At 32.6% G+C, this 13203-nt stretch overlaps 1 protein-coding gene across 1 annotated transcript in view; it reads left to right on the forward strand.

Annotated features, from left to right (window-relative positions):
* LOC127734864 (dnaJ homolog subfamily C member 21-like) overlaps positions 1 to 13203 on the forward strand; it is a 38652-nt gene that overhangs the window by 5749 nt on the left and 19700 nt on the right. Inside the window, exons 2-4 of the mRNA XM_052244909.1 lie at positions 7401 to 7492; positions 8605 to 8676; positions 9532 to 9580. Coding sequence (XP_052100869.1) covers positions 7401 to 7492; positions 8605 to 8676; positions 9532 to 9580 — 213 coding nt within the window. The remainder of the gene's footprint in view (positions 1 to 7400; positions 7493 to 8604; positions 8677 to 9531; positions 9581 to 13203) is intronic.

The raw sequence follows: 13203 nt of genomic DNA on the forward strand, positions 1-13203 counted from the left end.
CCGCCCGACTGTGAACATTTTATTGCTTTTAATTTGAAGAAATTATTTTTAATACTTCAATTGACTCGATCCGGAATTTCGGGTCGTTTCCGGAATTGATTTCGAGTCTAGGTCAATTACATGTTTGAAGTTCGGTTTTTCTTCCATTCCTGTCAAGCGTTCATCGGACCCTTTAATGGTAAAGCACATGGAGATTGTTTACAGGTAGATGTATCCACGAAGTCATGGAGGAGTACTTTATTCTGTCGTCTTCTGTCAATTTTAAGACAAATAATAAACAGAAAAGTTTCATAGTAAACTGTTTATACTGATTCAGGCAGAATTGCACACGGAATGATGTCTTCGATGATATCATTGACGATGATGCAGCGGATATTCATAAAACCGACACGATAACCGTTTCTGTCTTAAACATATCGGATACAGAATCTTTTGAGACTGACTTTATGGAACCAATATCAGTGGTTCAACAATTCGACACCAGCCTGAAGTATGCCATGATTTCTTTAAATCGTCGTGAAGACGACAAAGAGGAAACAGACTCCTCCGTGACTTCATGGATAACTGTAAACACGCCTGTACAGTGGAAGGACGCATTTGAAATGTTGAATCAATGAGAAGCCACACAAACTACACAAAGATGTAGAGAAAATGAACGGTTGGCTTGAGAAATAAATATATTCTTTCTGTATCAAATCTATCTTCGATTGCAATGAGTATGCTCCTTTAGGATAAGGGGGGCTGTCCCACTCATTGCAATTATTCTCTCTCTTACAATATTAAATATACCCAAACTGTGTGGCCTGTGTGAATTGAATTGAAATATGTCCTTAGCTAGGAGCTATGCTGCTATTTTTTTATGCAGTCAAAACATTTCAGTACAGACCATTTACTTTTAATGGGGTGCTATGGATTTTACCCCAAAGCTAGACTTAAGATTTTTGTTTGTTTTAATTAAAGCCTGGCATCAACATATCTTTGCAAATATAACCTTTATGTCAGATGTCTAATATATTTTTTTTTAAGTTGTCTTTTTTTTCAATTGAGGAAGATTCAATGGTTGATTTTTTTTAACACACTCCTAAATTGTCTTTTGAATCTTTAATATCTACATTTTTCTGATGCAAATACTCTACTCATGAAAACATTCTAGTAAAGATGCATATATGTCAGTGAATATGTTTCTTTACAACAATTCTAGTCATTCCTTGTTTATAAGTGTTCCAGTATTTCATAATACCATAAATTTATGTCAGAAATTGTATAATGACACTATGTTAAGTTTCAGTTTTGGTTAAAAAGGTGTTTACCTGAAAATGCCTGTTCATTTCATGTTGGTTTTCAGTGTTTGTTGTTTTAAAATGTTTTTTCTTCACAAGAAACTTGGTTTGTGTTAAACTACTTGTTTAAACTTTATTCTGGCTGATAAAATAAAATATTTTTCCTACCTACCGACCCTGCAGTCTGAAGGTACAGTCGGAAAACTGCAAACAAACATATTTTTAAGGTTGGCCTTACAGTATATATTATAATTGAGCAAGAGCAATCTTAGTAAATAGACAAACAAAATTAATAAAACATTTCATATATATTAAATAACCTTAAAGCTTAAATTTCCTTTTTACAAGGCAATTGCCTATATTGGCATCATACACATGCCTTTTTGTTGACCAACCTTAAATCGAGTGCACAAGTTTATCGTTCTTGAGTTGTTTCAAGAAACTAATTTGAAATCAATTCACTATTTTTTATGTATCCTGCAGGTTTATTGATAATTTGCATCAATTCCAGTTCATTTCAGGCAAAAATCCAATTGGTGTTTTTATACGACCGCAAAAAAATTTTGTGGTCGTATATTGGTATGACGTTGGCGTCGTCGTCGTCGTCGTCGTCGTCGTCGTCCGGCGTCGTCGTCGTCCAGCGTCGTCGTCCGAATACATATTGGTTTTCGCACTCTAACTTTAGTTTAAGTGAATGGATCTTTTTGAAATTTGACCATAAGGTTAAATACCACAAAAGGAAGGTTGGGATTGATTTTGGGGGTTATGGTACCAACAGTTAAGGAATTAGGGGCCAAAAAGGGGCCAAAAATGAGCATTTTCTAGTTTCCAGACAATAACTGTGGAACGGTGTATGGATCTCTCTGAAATTATACTACAAGTTTCCATACCACAAAGGGATGGTTAGGATTTGCTTTGGGGGGTTATGGCTCAAACCGTTTAGGAATTAGGGGCAAAAAAGGGGGAAAAACAAGGTTGTCCTGGTTAATGGACAAATACTTTAGTACAAAACATAATTTAAAGCAGTGTAAGGGAGATAAATCAAATACATCATTGAAATTATCTCCCTTACACTGCTTTTAAATTGTGTATAAAGTAATGGTTAATGAACAATAAAGATAATCTAAAACAGTGTAAGGGAGGTAATCCAAATACAACGTTTTGGTTACTTCCCTTACACTGCTTTTAAATTATGTTTAAAGAAATGCATATTTATAAAGGAAGACCAGTAAAAATATCTGCAAATGTTTTCATCTTTTTTTTTTACAAAAAAATCCATATGAAAGATTTGACACTATATTTTTATTAATTCTATTATAAAATAGATTAAGTTAGCACTATGGTAAATTTAAATGGGTAATTATGGTTCCCAACTCCATTGGAAATTTGAATAGAGATTATGACCATATCTTGAGGGAAAGAATTTTTTTGGGGGAAAAAGGGGGGGGGGAATAAAAAGAAATTGTGGGGGGCCAATTTTTTCTCATTTCAGATTTCAGAAATTAAAAAGAATTATTCTTCAAATATTATTTTTTTTCAAATTTCAAATATTGAAAAATTTCAAGAAGTAATCTTTAATTGCACAGTATGGCACATTAGATTTGTAAAATCTTTGATCACATTTATTTATTTGTTATGCCGAATCTAACAGTGTATTTAGATTTTTAATTTTGGGTCCAGTTTTCAAATTGGTCTACATTAATGTCCAAAGGGTCCAAAATTAAACTTTGTTTGATTTTAGCAAAAATTGAATATATGAGGTTCTTTGATATGCTGAATCTAAACATGTATTTAGATTTTTGATTTTTGGCCCAGTTTTCAAGTTGGTCCAAATTGGGGTCCAAAATTAAACTTTGTTTGATTTCAACAAAAATTGAATATATGGGGTTCTTTGATATGCTGAATCTAACCATGTATTTAGATTTTTTATTTGTAGGCCCCGCTATCAAATTGGTTCATATTGAGGTCAAAAGGGTCCAAAATTAAACTTTGTTTGATTTCATCTAAAATTGAATTATTGGGGTTCTTTGATATTCCAAATCTAACTGTGTATTTAGGTTTTTATACGACCGCAAAAAAATTTTGAGGTCGTACATTGGTATGATGTTGGCGTCGTCGTCGTCGTCGTCGTCCGAATACACAATGGTTTTCGCACTCTAACTTTAGTTTAAGTGAATGGATCTCTATGAAATTTTACCATAAGGTTCAATACCACAATAGGAAGGTGGGGATTGATTTTGGGGGTTATGGTACCAACAGTTAAGGAATTAGGGGCCAAAAAGGGGCCGAAAATAAGCATTTTTGTAACTTCCAGACATAACTTGTGTGTTAGCATATGGATCTCTTTGACATTGTACCACAAGATTCCATATCACAAAGGGTCAATGCTGGGATTGATTTTGGGGTTAATTGCCTCAAAATTTTAGAAATAAGGGGCCAAAAGGGGGCAAAAAACAAGCATTTTTCATGTTTCATGACAATAACTTGTGTGTAAGTGTATGGATCTTTCTGAAATTTTACTACAAGGTTCCATTTCACAAAGGGAAAGCTGGAATTGAGTGTTGTGGTAATTGCCCAAAACGTTTAGTAATAAGGGGCCTAAAAAGGGGTTTAAAATAAGCATTTTTTAGTTTCTAGACAATAACTTGTGTTCAAGTGTATGGATCTCTCTAAAATTGTATTACAAGGTACCATACCACAAAGGCAAGGCTGTTATTGAGCTTGGTTTGGGGGGAAAGGGGGGTGGGGGTGATGAATCATAAGGGGGGCGGGGGTCAAAAAAGGGGTAATTTTTTTTTTTCCTTTTTTTTTTGTTTAAAATTTACATTTTAAGTTAGTTATTTTTTATCACGAAGAGAAAGTAGGAATTGAGTTTTGGGGTTAATTGCTCAAACATTTATGAATAAGGGGCCAAATATTGGTCAAAAATAAGGATTTTTTTAGTTTGCAACAAAAACTTGTGTTCAAGTGTATGGATCTCTGTGAAATTGTATTGCAATGTACCATACCACAAATTGAAGGTTGTGATTGAGGTGGGGGATGATGAATCAAAAGGGGGTTGAAAAAATGTGTGGGAGGTAGGATTTTTTTTTCTCCTTTTTTTTTCTTTAAAATTTTCCATTTAAAGATGGTTGTTTCAGATTTATATATGAAAGAAAATAATAATGATACGGTTATATATCATGAGGAATTGAAATTTAAAATTATGTATATTGGAAATTTAAGTTACATTGGAAAGTAATAATTGGCTTTTGGGGGAGGGGGGTGGTTATGGCTCTAATGTTTAAGGAATAAGGGGAAAAAAGGTTAAAAAACAAGGGTTTCCATTTTAATAGACAAATAATTGAGTAAAGAACATTATTTAAAAGCAGTGTAAGGTTGGTAATTCAAACTCATTTAAATATCTCATCTACACTGCTTTTAAATTATGTAAATTGGAAATTTGCCGATAACTTTATTGTTAATAAATGCATTGGAAATTTGCCAACAATTTTAGTGTAATAAACTTCATTGGAAATTTGCCAATATAAAATTTTGCTGATGAAGGTTTTTTGTTTACCTTTAGCCTTGACTATGAAGTCATTTTCTATTTTTATAGCCTTATGATGTAGTTGAATTATTTAATACTTTTATGATGTGTTTAAATGGGGTTTTATCATGTTTATGGTTGCAAATTTATTGTTTTAGTATAATAAACTCCATTTAAAATTTGCCAATAAAAAAAATTTTTGTTTATTTTTAGCTATGATTATGATGTCATTTTCTATTTTACTTTTATGGTTGCAAAGAAATTTTTATTTTTAGATATTACTGTTAAATGATGCTGATTAAGGTTTTTGCTATGTTTAGCCATGACTATGATGTCATTTTCTATTTTAATATCTGTTATGATGTATTTAAATGGGCTTTTATGGTTACAAAGGAATTTTATTTTTAGATATTACTATAAAATGTTGCTGATGCTGATTAAGGATTTTGTTTATTTTTAGCCATGACTATGATGTCATTTTCTATTTTAATACCTTTATGATGTAATTTCCATTTTTAGATATTACTGTTAAATGATGCTGATTAAGGGTTTTTAGCTATGTTTAGCCATGACTATGATGTCATTTTCTATTTTAATATCTTTATGATGTATTTAAATGGGCTTTTATGGTTACAAAGGAATTTTATTTTTAGATATTACTTTAAATGTTGCTGATTAAGGATTTTTGTTGTCGAGCCTGCGACTTTTGTCGCAGAAATCTCGACATAGGGATAGCGATGCGGCGGCGGCTACGGCGGCGGCGGCGGCGGCGGCGGCGTTAGCTAACTTCTTAAAAGCTTTATATTTTAGAAGATGGAAGACCTGGATGCTTCATACTTTGTATATGGATGCCTCATGTTACGAAGTTTCCGTCAGTCACATGTCCAATGTCCTTGACCTCATTTTCATGGTTCAGTGACTACTTGAAAAAAAAGTTCAGATTTTTTGTAATGTTAAATTCTCTCTTATTATAAGTAATAGGATAACTATATTTGGTATGTGCGTACCTTGCAAGGTCCTCATGCCCGTCAGACAGTTTTCACTTGACCTCGACCTCATTTCATGGATCAGTGAACACTTAGGTTAAGTTTTCGTGGTCAAGTCCATATCTCAGATACTATAAGCAATAGGTCTAGTATATTCGGTGTATGGAAGGACTGTAAGGTGTACATGTCCAACTGGCAGGTGTCATCTGACCTTGACCTCATTTTCATGGTTCAGTGGTTATAGTTAAGTTTTTGTGTTTTGGTCTGTTTTTCTTATACTGTATGCAATAGGTCTACTATATTTGGTGTATGGAATGATTGTAAGGTGTACATGTCTAGCTGGCAGGTGTCATCTGACCTTGACCTCATTTTCATGGTTCAGTGGTCAAAGTTAAGTTTTTGAGTTTTGGTCTTTCTTTCTAATACTGCATGCAATAGGTCAGCTATATTTGGTGTATGGAATGATTGTAAGGTGTACATGTCTAGCTGGCAGGTGTCATCTTACCTTGACCTCATTTTCATGGTTCAGTGGTCAAAGTTAAGTTTTTGAGTTTTGGTCTTTTTTTCTAGTACTATATGCAATAGTTTAACTATATTTGGTGTATGGAAATATTTTATGATCTATATGTCAGTCACGCAGGTTTTATTTGACCTTGACCTCATTTTCAAGGTTCATTGCTCAGTGTTAAGTTTTTGTGTTTTCGTCTGTTTTTCTTAAACTATAAGCAATAGGTCAACTATATTTGTTGTATGGAAGAATTGTTAGCTGTACATGCCTGCCTAGCATGGTTCATCTGACCTTGACCTCATTTTCATGGTTCATTGGTCAATGTTTAGTTTACTTGGTTAATGTTAAGTTTATGTGACAGTTGTAATAAAGCTTTATATTTAGGACTATCAACATAATATCAATGATTAGTAAAGAAGGCGAGACATTTCAGCGTGTGCACTCTTGTTTATTTTTAGCCATGACTATGATGTCACTTTCTATTTTAATACCTTTATGATGTATTTAAATGGGCTCCCATGTATTTAGATTTTTGATTATTTATACATGTTACCAAATTGGTCCACATTGAACAAAAATGGTCCAAATTTCAACTTTATTACATTACATCAAACATTGAATTCTACATATTCTTTGATATATTGAAATTAACAAACAATTTAGTTTATGGATATTCCACCATAATAGGTAAATTAAATTTTTTCCAGTTCTTACACCACATTCATCCTGTGTCAGAAACCTATACTGTGTCAAATATTTAATGACAATCCAAAGTCATAGCTGTATCAAGCTTGAATTTTGTGTCCATACTTGCCCCAACTGTTCAGGGTTCGACCTCTGCGGTCGTATTAAGCTGCGCCCCAGCGAAGCATTTTATTCACCACTATGCTCCTGAATATGTTTTATCGATTAGGATAAATAACTCAAAGCTACTTAAGGGTTGAGAAAGCATGGGTTTGACATAAATTGGGTTTTCATTTGCATGGAATGCCGAAATAGACAAATGGATTGGTTTATTTTTATTGTTTTTATAGCATAATCACTCTACATGGCTTATCTGGAGATCTGATTGTAAACCAATACCATATCTTTTACAGGTACAGATCAAGATTCTATACGAACTAGTTATAAACGTTTGGCAACAAAATGGCATCCAGACAAAAATATTAATAACCCTCAAGCACAAAAAGTAAGTTTTGTTATAAAGACTTGACTGTTTATTTCATTCAATTAATTAAGATCTAGACCTGAAGCTAGTGTTGAAGTTTTTTTTCATTCAGTCAGTAAGGTCTGTACTTTGGAGACTTAATAATTGGTATTAATACATGGTAATGGGCTAAAATTACCATTTGTCAATGTTGAATTGCCTGTAGGGAATTCATTTTAACATGAGATCATCTTATTATTGATTTTATATGTAGAGCCTGAAAAGCAAGACATAGCGATCCTACATTCCGTCGTCAGCGGCTTCCTCAAATATTCACTCTGTGGTTAAAGTTTTTCAAATTTTAATAACTTTCTTAAACTATTGATTTGTACCATACTTGGACAGAAGCTTGTTTATGATCATAAGATAGTATTCAAAAGTAAATTTTGTTAAAAAAAATACTTATAAATGGACTACCAGTTAACATTACATTCACTCTGTGGTTAAAGTTTTCAAAATTTTAATTACTTTCTTAAACTATCCTGGATTTGTACCAAACTTGAACAGAAGCTTGTTTATGATCAAAAGCTAGTATCTAGAAGGACATTTTGTAAAAAAAATTTCTTGTTTTTCCATATATTACTTATAAATGGACTTAGTTTTTCTTCCAGTTAACATTACATACAGTCTACAGTTAAAGTTTTTAAAACATTTAATAGATTCATAAACCATCCTGGATTCTTACCAAACTTGAACAGAAGCTTCTTACAATCAAAAGATAGTATCTAGAGGAAAATTTTTAATAATTATTTCCCCATTTTTGTTGAGCCTGCGACTAAAAGCAAAAGTAGGCGAGACACTGGGTTCCGTGGAACCCTTACAAATTTTATTATTGTATGTCATGTCCTGGGTGCATTCATGCATCAGGATTTGATCAAATCTGTAATTCTAAAATAAAAATCTGTGTCAATCCTTATGCATCACTTTTATGAATGAAGTTACTACAATTTTGCAACTGTTTTTGGTAGATGAGTAGGATTCTTTGGTATTTTTTTTTTCGTGGCTTTTTGAAGTTTAAATAGAATATTGATTTACATATATAATGCATGCAAACGAGAAGTAGTGTTTCTTATAAAAAAATTTCTATCTTGCAGAAATTTCAGCTAATAAGTACTGCTTATAGAAGATTAACTACAAATGATGAACGTCTTCAAAATTTAAATAAGGTAATTAGGTTTCTATTTATCATATTACAGTACTACTTTAATAGTGGTTGAAGCTGATAAGAACATTGCTGAGTTACTTCAGGTTATACAGTTGTTCATGGTATATGTGCAACATATACATGTAAAGTTACTGTCAAAGTAGTCATTTTAATATAGAACTGATTTGTGCTTTTTTGGCATTACCAACATATAGTAGAAAAATAGTACAGTTGATAAGCATCATGCATTTCATATCATTAAACAATGAATGTTAAACACCCATGCAGTGTTTCCACAACATATTTCATATAGCATCCTATCACATTTGTAAACACGGAATATTGAAATACCATCTTGTTTGTACAAATTATAGCATCACATCCATAAAACATTCTATATGAAAATCATTTCAAATAGCTTCACATTACCATAGTGCTAAAAGGCCATGGGGGAGAACACTGCTTGGCATACATATGTGTCATCTATTAAACTGATATACAGGCATAATTTGCTAGTCCAAATTGTTTGTCGATATCAAATATGGGATGAATGGTGTGTTTTTGTGAGAGAAAAATAACAAACAAAACTTGTATAAAATTCACACCATGATATAATGGTTACTTATTTAATGTAAAATGACGCCTTTCAATTACTAAGGTAGAGGGTCTATAAGCAATTTTAAAATGATTTCATTGTAAAGAAGTTTTAAATTTTGGTATGCTGATGGCTTAAATATACAGACATTCAAATATGCCATCAGAAAAAGGGAAAATCTTTGGGGTGCCTAGGATTGAATTTTCACCAACTATTTCTGTGTGTTTTTTTTTTTGTAGAAAGATTAGGAACAGCTATTAACAATAAATTTTACTGTTTCAGGAACAGTCATTAACATTATTTAAAGAAGTTTTATTTACAAAATCTATGAGTAAGTATACAGTAAACACTATTATAGTTTTTTACGACCGCAAAAAATTTGGCAGTCGTATATTGGCATCACGTAGTCATCGTCCGAAGACATTTGGTTTCCGGACAATAACTTTAGTAAATGTAGAGAGAAATCTATGAAATTTAAACACAAGGTTTATAACCACAAATGGAAGGTTGGGATTGATTTTGGGGATTACAGTCCTAACAGTTTAGGAATTAGGGGCCAAAAAGGGGCCCAAATAAGCATTTTTATACGATCGTATATTGGTATGACGTTGGCATCGTCGTCGTCGTCCGAAGACACATTGGTTTTCGCACTCTAACTTTAGTTTAAGTGAATGGATCTCTATGAAATTTTACCATAAGGTTCAATACCACAAAAAGAAGGTTGGGATTGATTTTGGGGGTTATGGTACCAACAGTTGAGGAATTAGGGACCAAAAAGGGGCCAAAAATAAGCATTTTTGTAACTTCCAGACATATCTTGTGTGTTAGTGTATGGATCTCTCTGACATTGTACCACAAGGTTCCATATCACAAAGGGAATGCTCGGATTGATTTTGGGGGTAATTGCCTCAAAATATTAGGAATTAGGGGCAAAAAACAAGCATTTTTCTAGTTTCATGATAATAACTTGTGTGTAAGTGTATGGATCTTTCTGAAATTGTACTACAAGGTTCCATATCACAAAGGGAAAGCTGGAATTGAGTTTGGGGGTAATTGCCCAAAATGTTTAGGAATTAGAGGCCAAAAAGGGGCCAAAAATAAGCATTTTTCTAGTTTCCAGACAATTACTTGTGTTCAAGTGTATGGATCTCTCTGAAATTGTACTACAAGGTACCATACCACAAAGGGAAGGCTGGGATTGATTTTGGGGGTAATTGCCTCAAAATTTTAGGAATTAGGGGCCAAAAGGGGAAAAAAACAAGCATTTTTCTAGTTTCAGGACAATAACTTGTGTGTCAGTGTATGGATCTTTATGTAATTGTACTACAAGGTTCCATATCATAAAGGAAAAGCTGGGTTTGAGTTTGGGGGTAGTTGCCCTAAATGTTTAGAAATTTGGGGCCAAAAAGGGGCCTAAAAACAAGCATTTTTCTAGTTTCCAGACAATTACTTGTGTTCAAGTGTATGGATCTCTCTGAAATTGTACTGCAAGGTACCGTACCACAAAGGGAAGGCTGGGATTTGTTTGGGGGTGATGAATCATAAGGGGGTTAAAAAAATTAAGGGGAGGGATTTTTTTTTCTTTAAAATTTTCCTTTTCAAATTGGTTATTTCTGATTTATATATAAAAGCAAATAATAATGATATGGTTTGAATAGATAAATTTAAAAATTTTAAGTTCTTAGACCACATTCATTCTGTGTCAGAAACCTATACTGTGTCAAATATTTAATCACAATCCAAATTCAGTGCTGTATCAGGCTTGAAAGTTGTGTCCATACTTGCCCCAACTGTTCAGGGTTCGACCTCTGCAGTCGTATCAAGCTGCGCCCAGCGAAGCATTTTATTCTAGTTTCAAGAAAATAACTTATGGAACGGTGTATGGATCTCTCTGAAATTATACCACAAATAAGGATTGGCTTTGGGGGTTATGGCTCAAACCATTCAGGAATTAGGGGTAAAAACAAGGGTTTCCTTGTTAATGGACAATTTAAAAGCAGTGTAAGGGAGGTAATCCAAACACATTTAAAGTACAATGTTGTGTATGTTTGGATTTACCTCCCTTACACTTCTTTTAAATTATGTATGTAAAGAAATGTTGTATTGTCTTGAGGTGATTAGCTGTCAATTTATTTTTAGAAGTTACTATTAAAGGAATATTAATTTTAGCCATGATTATGTATGTCATTTTCTATTTTAAGAGGGGGGGGGGGGGTCAATATTCAACAGCATAGTGTATTGCACAAAAGCAAAAAATTGAATATAAATTCAAATCATATAACCAATTCTAAGTTCTTTGACTACAGTTATTCTGTGTCAAAAACCTATTATGTGTCAAATATTGAATTACAATCCAAATTCGGACCTGTATCAAGCGCGAATATTGTGTCCATTTTTGTCCCAACTGTTCAGGGTTGGACCTCTGCGGTCGTATCCAGCTGCGCTCAGCCAGGGCTCGACAATAACGCTTGTCTGATTGTCCGGTACCAGAGGAAAAAAAGGTCGGACAAGTAAAAGCCATATCAAGCTTGTCCGATGGGACAAGTAAAATCATTCTGTGGAAAATAAATTAAATCCAACTTTGATGATCAAAGTAATAAACAAAAAACAAGAAAAGAAGAGAACTACAAATGTTAATTTGACATGTTTACTTGCGATCGATAATTCAAAACTGGTTCTTTGTCAGATACTTTATAACAGATAAAACGCATACTATTCTTGGAAACCAGTCTTACAGCTTGGAAGATAAGGTAACAAGACAGTTCGACATGCCAATGGCACAAAACAAAACAATCGGCTCCATGTTTAATAGACAGTTCGGCACCGTAGGAGACATTTCGGGACCAAGACAAACCAGTACCTTGTTTCTCCTACCTTCTTCTGTTGCTTGATAATAAATATAATAAATATTATTTAACAAAAATATTTTTTAAAAAAATGAATTTTATTTAACAAAAATATTTTTAAAAAAAAATAATTTTATTTAACAAAAATATTTATAAAAAAAAAAAAAAAATTATTTAACAAAAATATTTAAAAAAAAAAGTAGAAATTATTGACCATAAAATTTGTAAAATCATATTTGATCTTATGTAGACCAAACAATTTTTTATTGCATTTGAATAAACATTTTAATATACATGATATATTAAAAACAAAGCTGATTGTAGTAAGACATTAATCATAATAATCAATATTTTATCAACATAAAAGACCAGGATACAAATCAAATGGGTGTAGACTTACAGGCAGGCCAGACTGTGACTCATGTGCAGAGTCTGATGAGACTTTGGCATTGATGAAAACTATAACTTAAGTCGGATTAGTCCTGTGACATGACTAGATTAAATTGTTCTCCACTAATATTTCTAAAAGGATATTAAATTCTTTTCTATTGTTTTAATTCATTTTGTTCATTGAATCAACTTAAAATCCAAAAAGGTTAATATTTAGATTTTTTTTTTGGACAAGTTACAATTCCATTCGGACAAGTAGTAGGTTTTGGTATGTACTTGTCCTATTGGGCAAGTTGAAAACAAGTTTGAATTTTTATGGTGTCACTTTTACTGTTCTAGAGTTATGCCCCTTTACAACCAGAAAATTGCTGAATTTTTCATTTCCATTCTCTAAATTAAGTTTGCCTCAACCAAATGTTATGAAACTTATACACAATACTTATTACCACAAAACTCAGATCAAGTACAAATTTGGGTAGTGTCACTTTTACCGTTCTTCAGTTATGTCTCTTTATAACTTTATATGATATGCAAGCGGGGGCATCATCTGTGTCCCATGGACACATTCCCCATTTATTTTAAATGATGTAACCTTAATCAGATATATATTTTTTTTAGTCTTAAAGTACAAACAAGGCTTTATACAATCTTTGATTATATATCATAAATATTTATACAGTCATTACAATTTGACTAAACATAGCATAGTTGCAGTGTA

The sequence above is a fragment of the Mytilus californianus genome, unplaced genomic scaffold (genome assembly GCF_021869535.1).
Source record: "Mytilus californianus isolate M0D057914Y unplaced genomic scaffold, xbMytCali1.0.p SCAF_3, whole genome shotgun sequence".
Classification (NCBI taxonomy): Eukaryota; Metazoa; Mollusca; class Bivalvia; order Mytilida; family Mytilidae; genus Mytilus; species Mytilus californianus.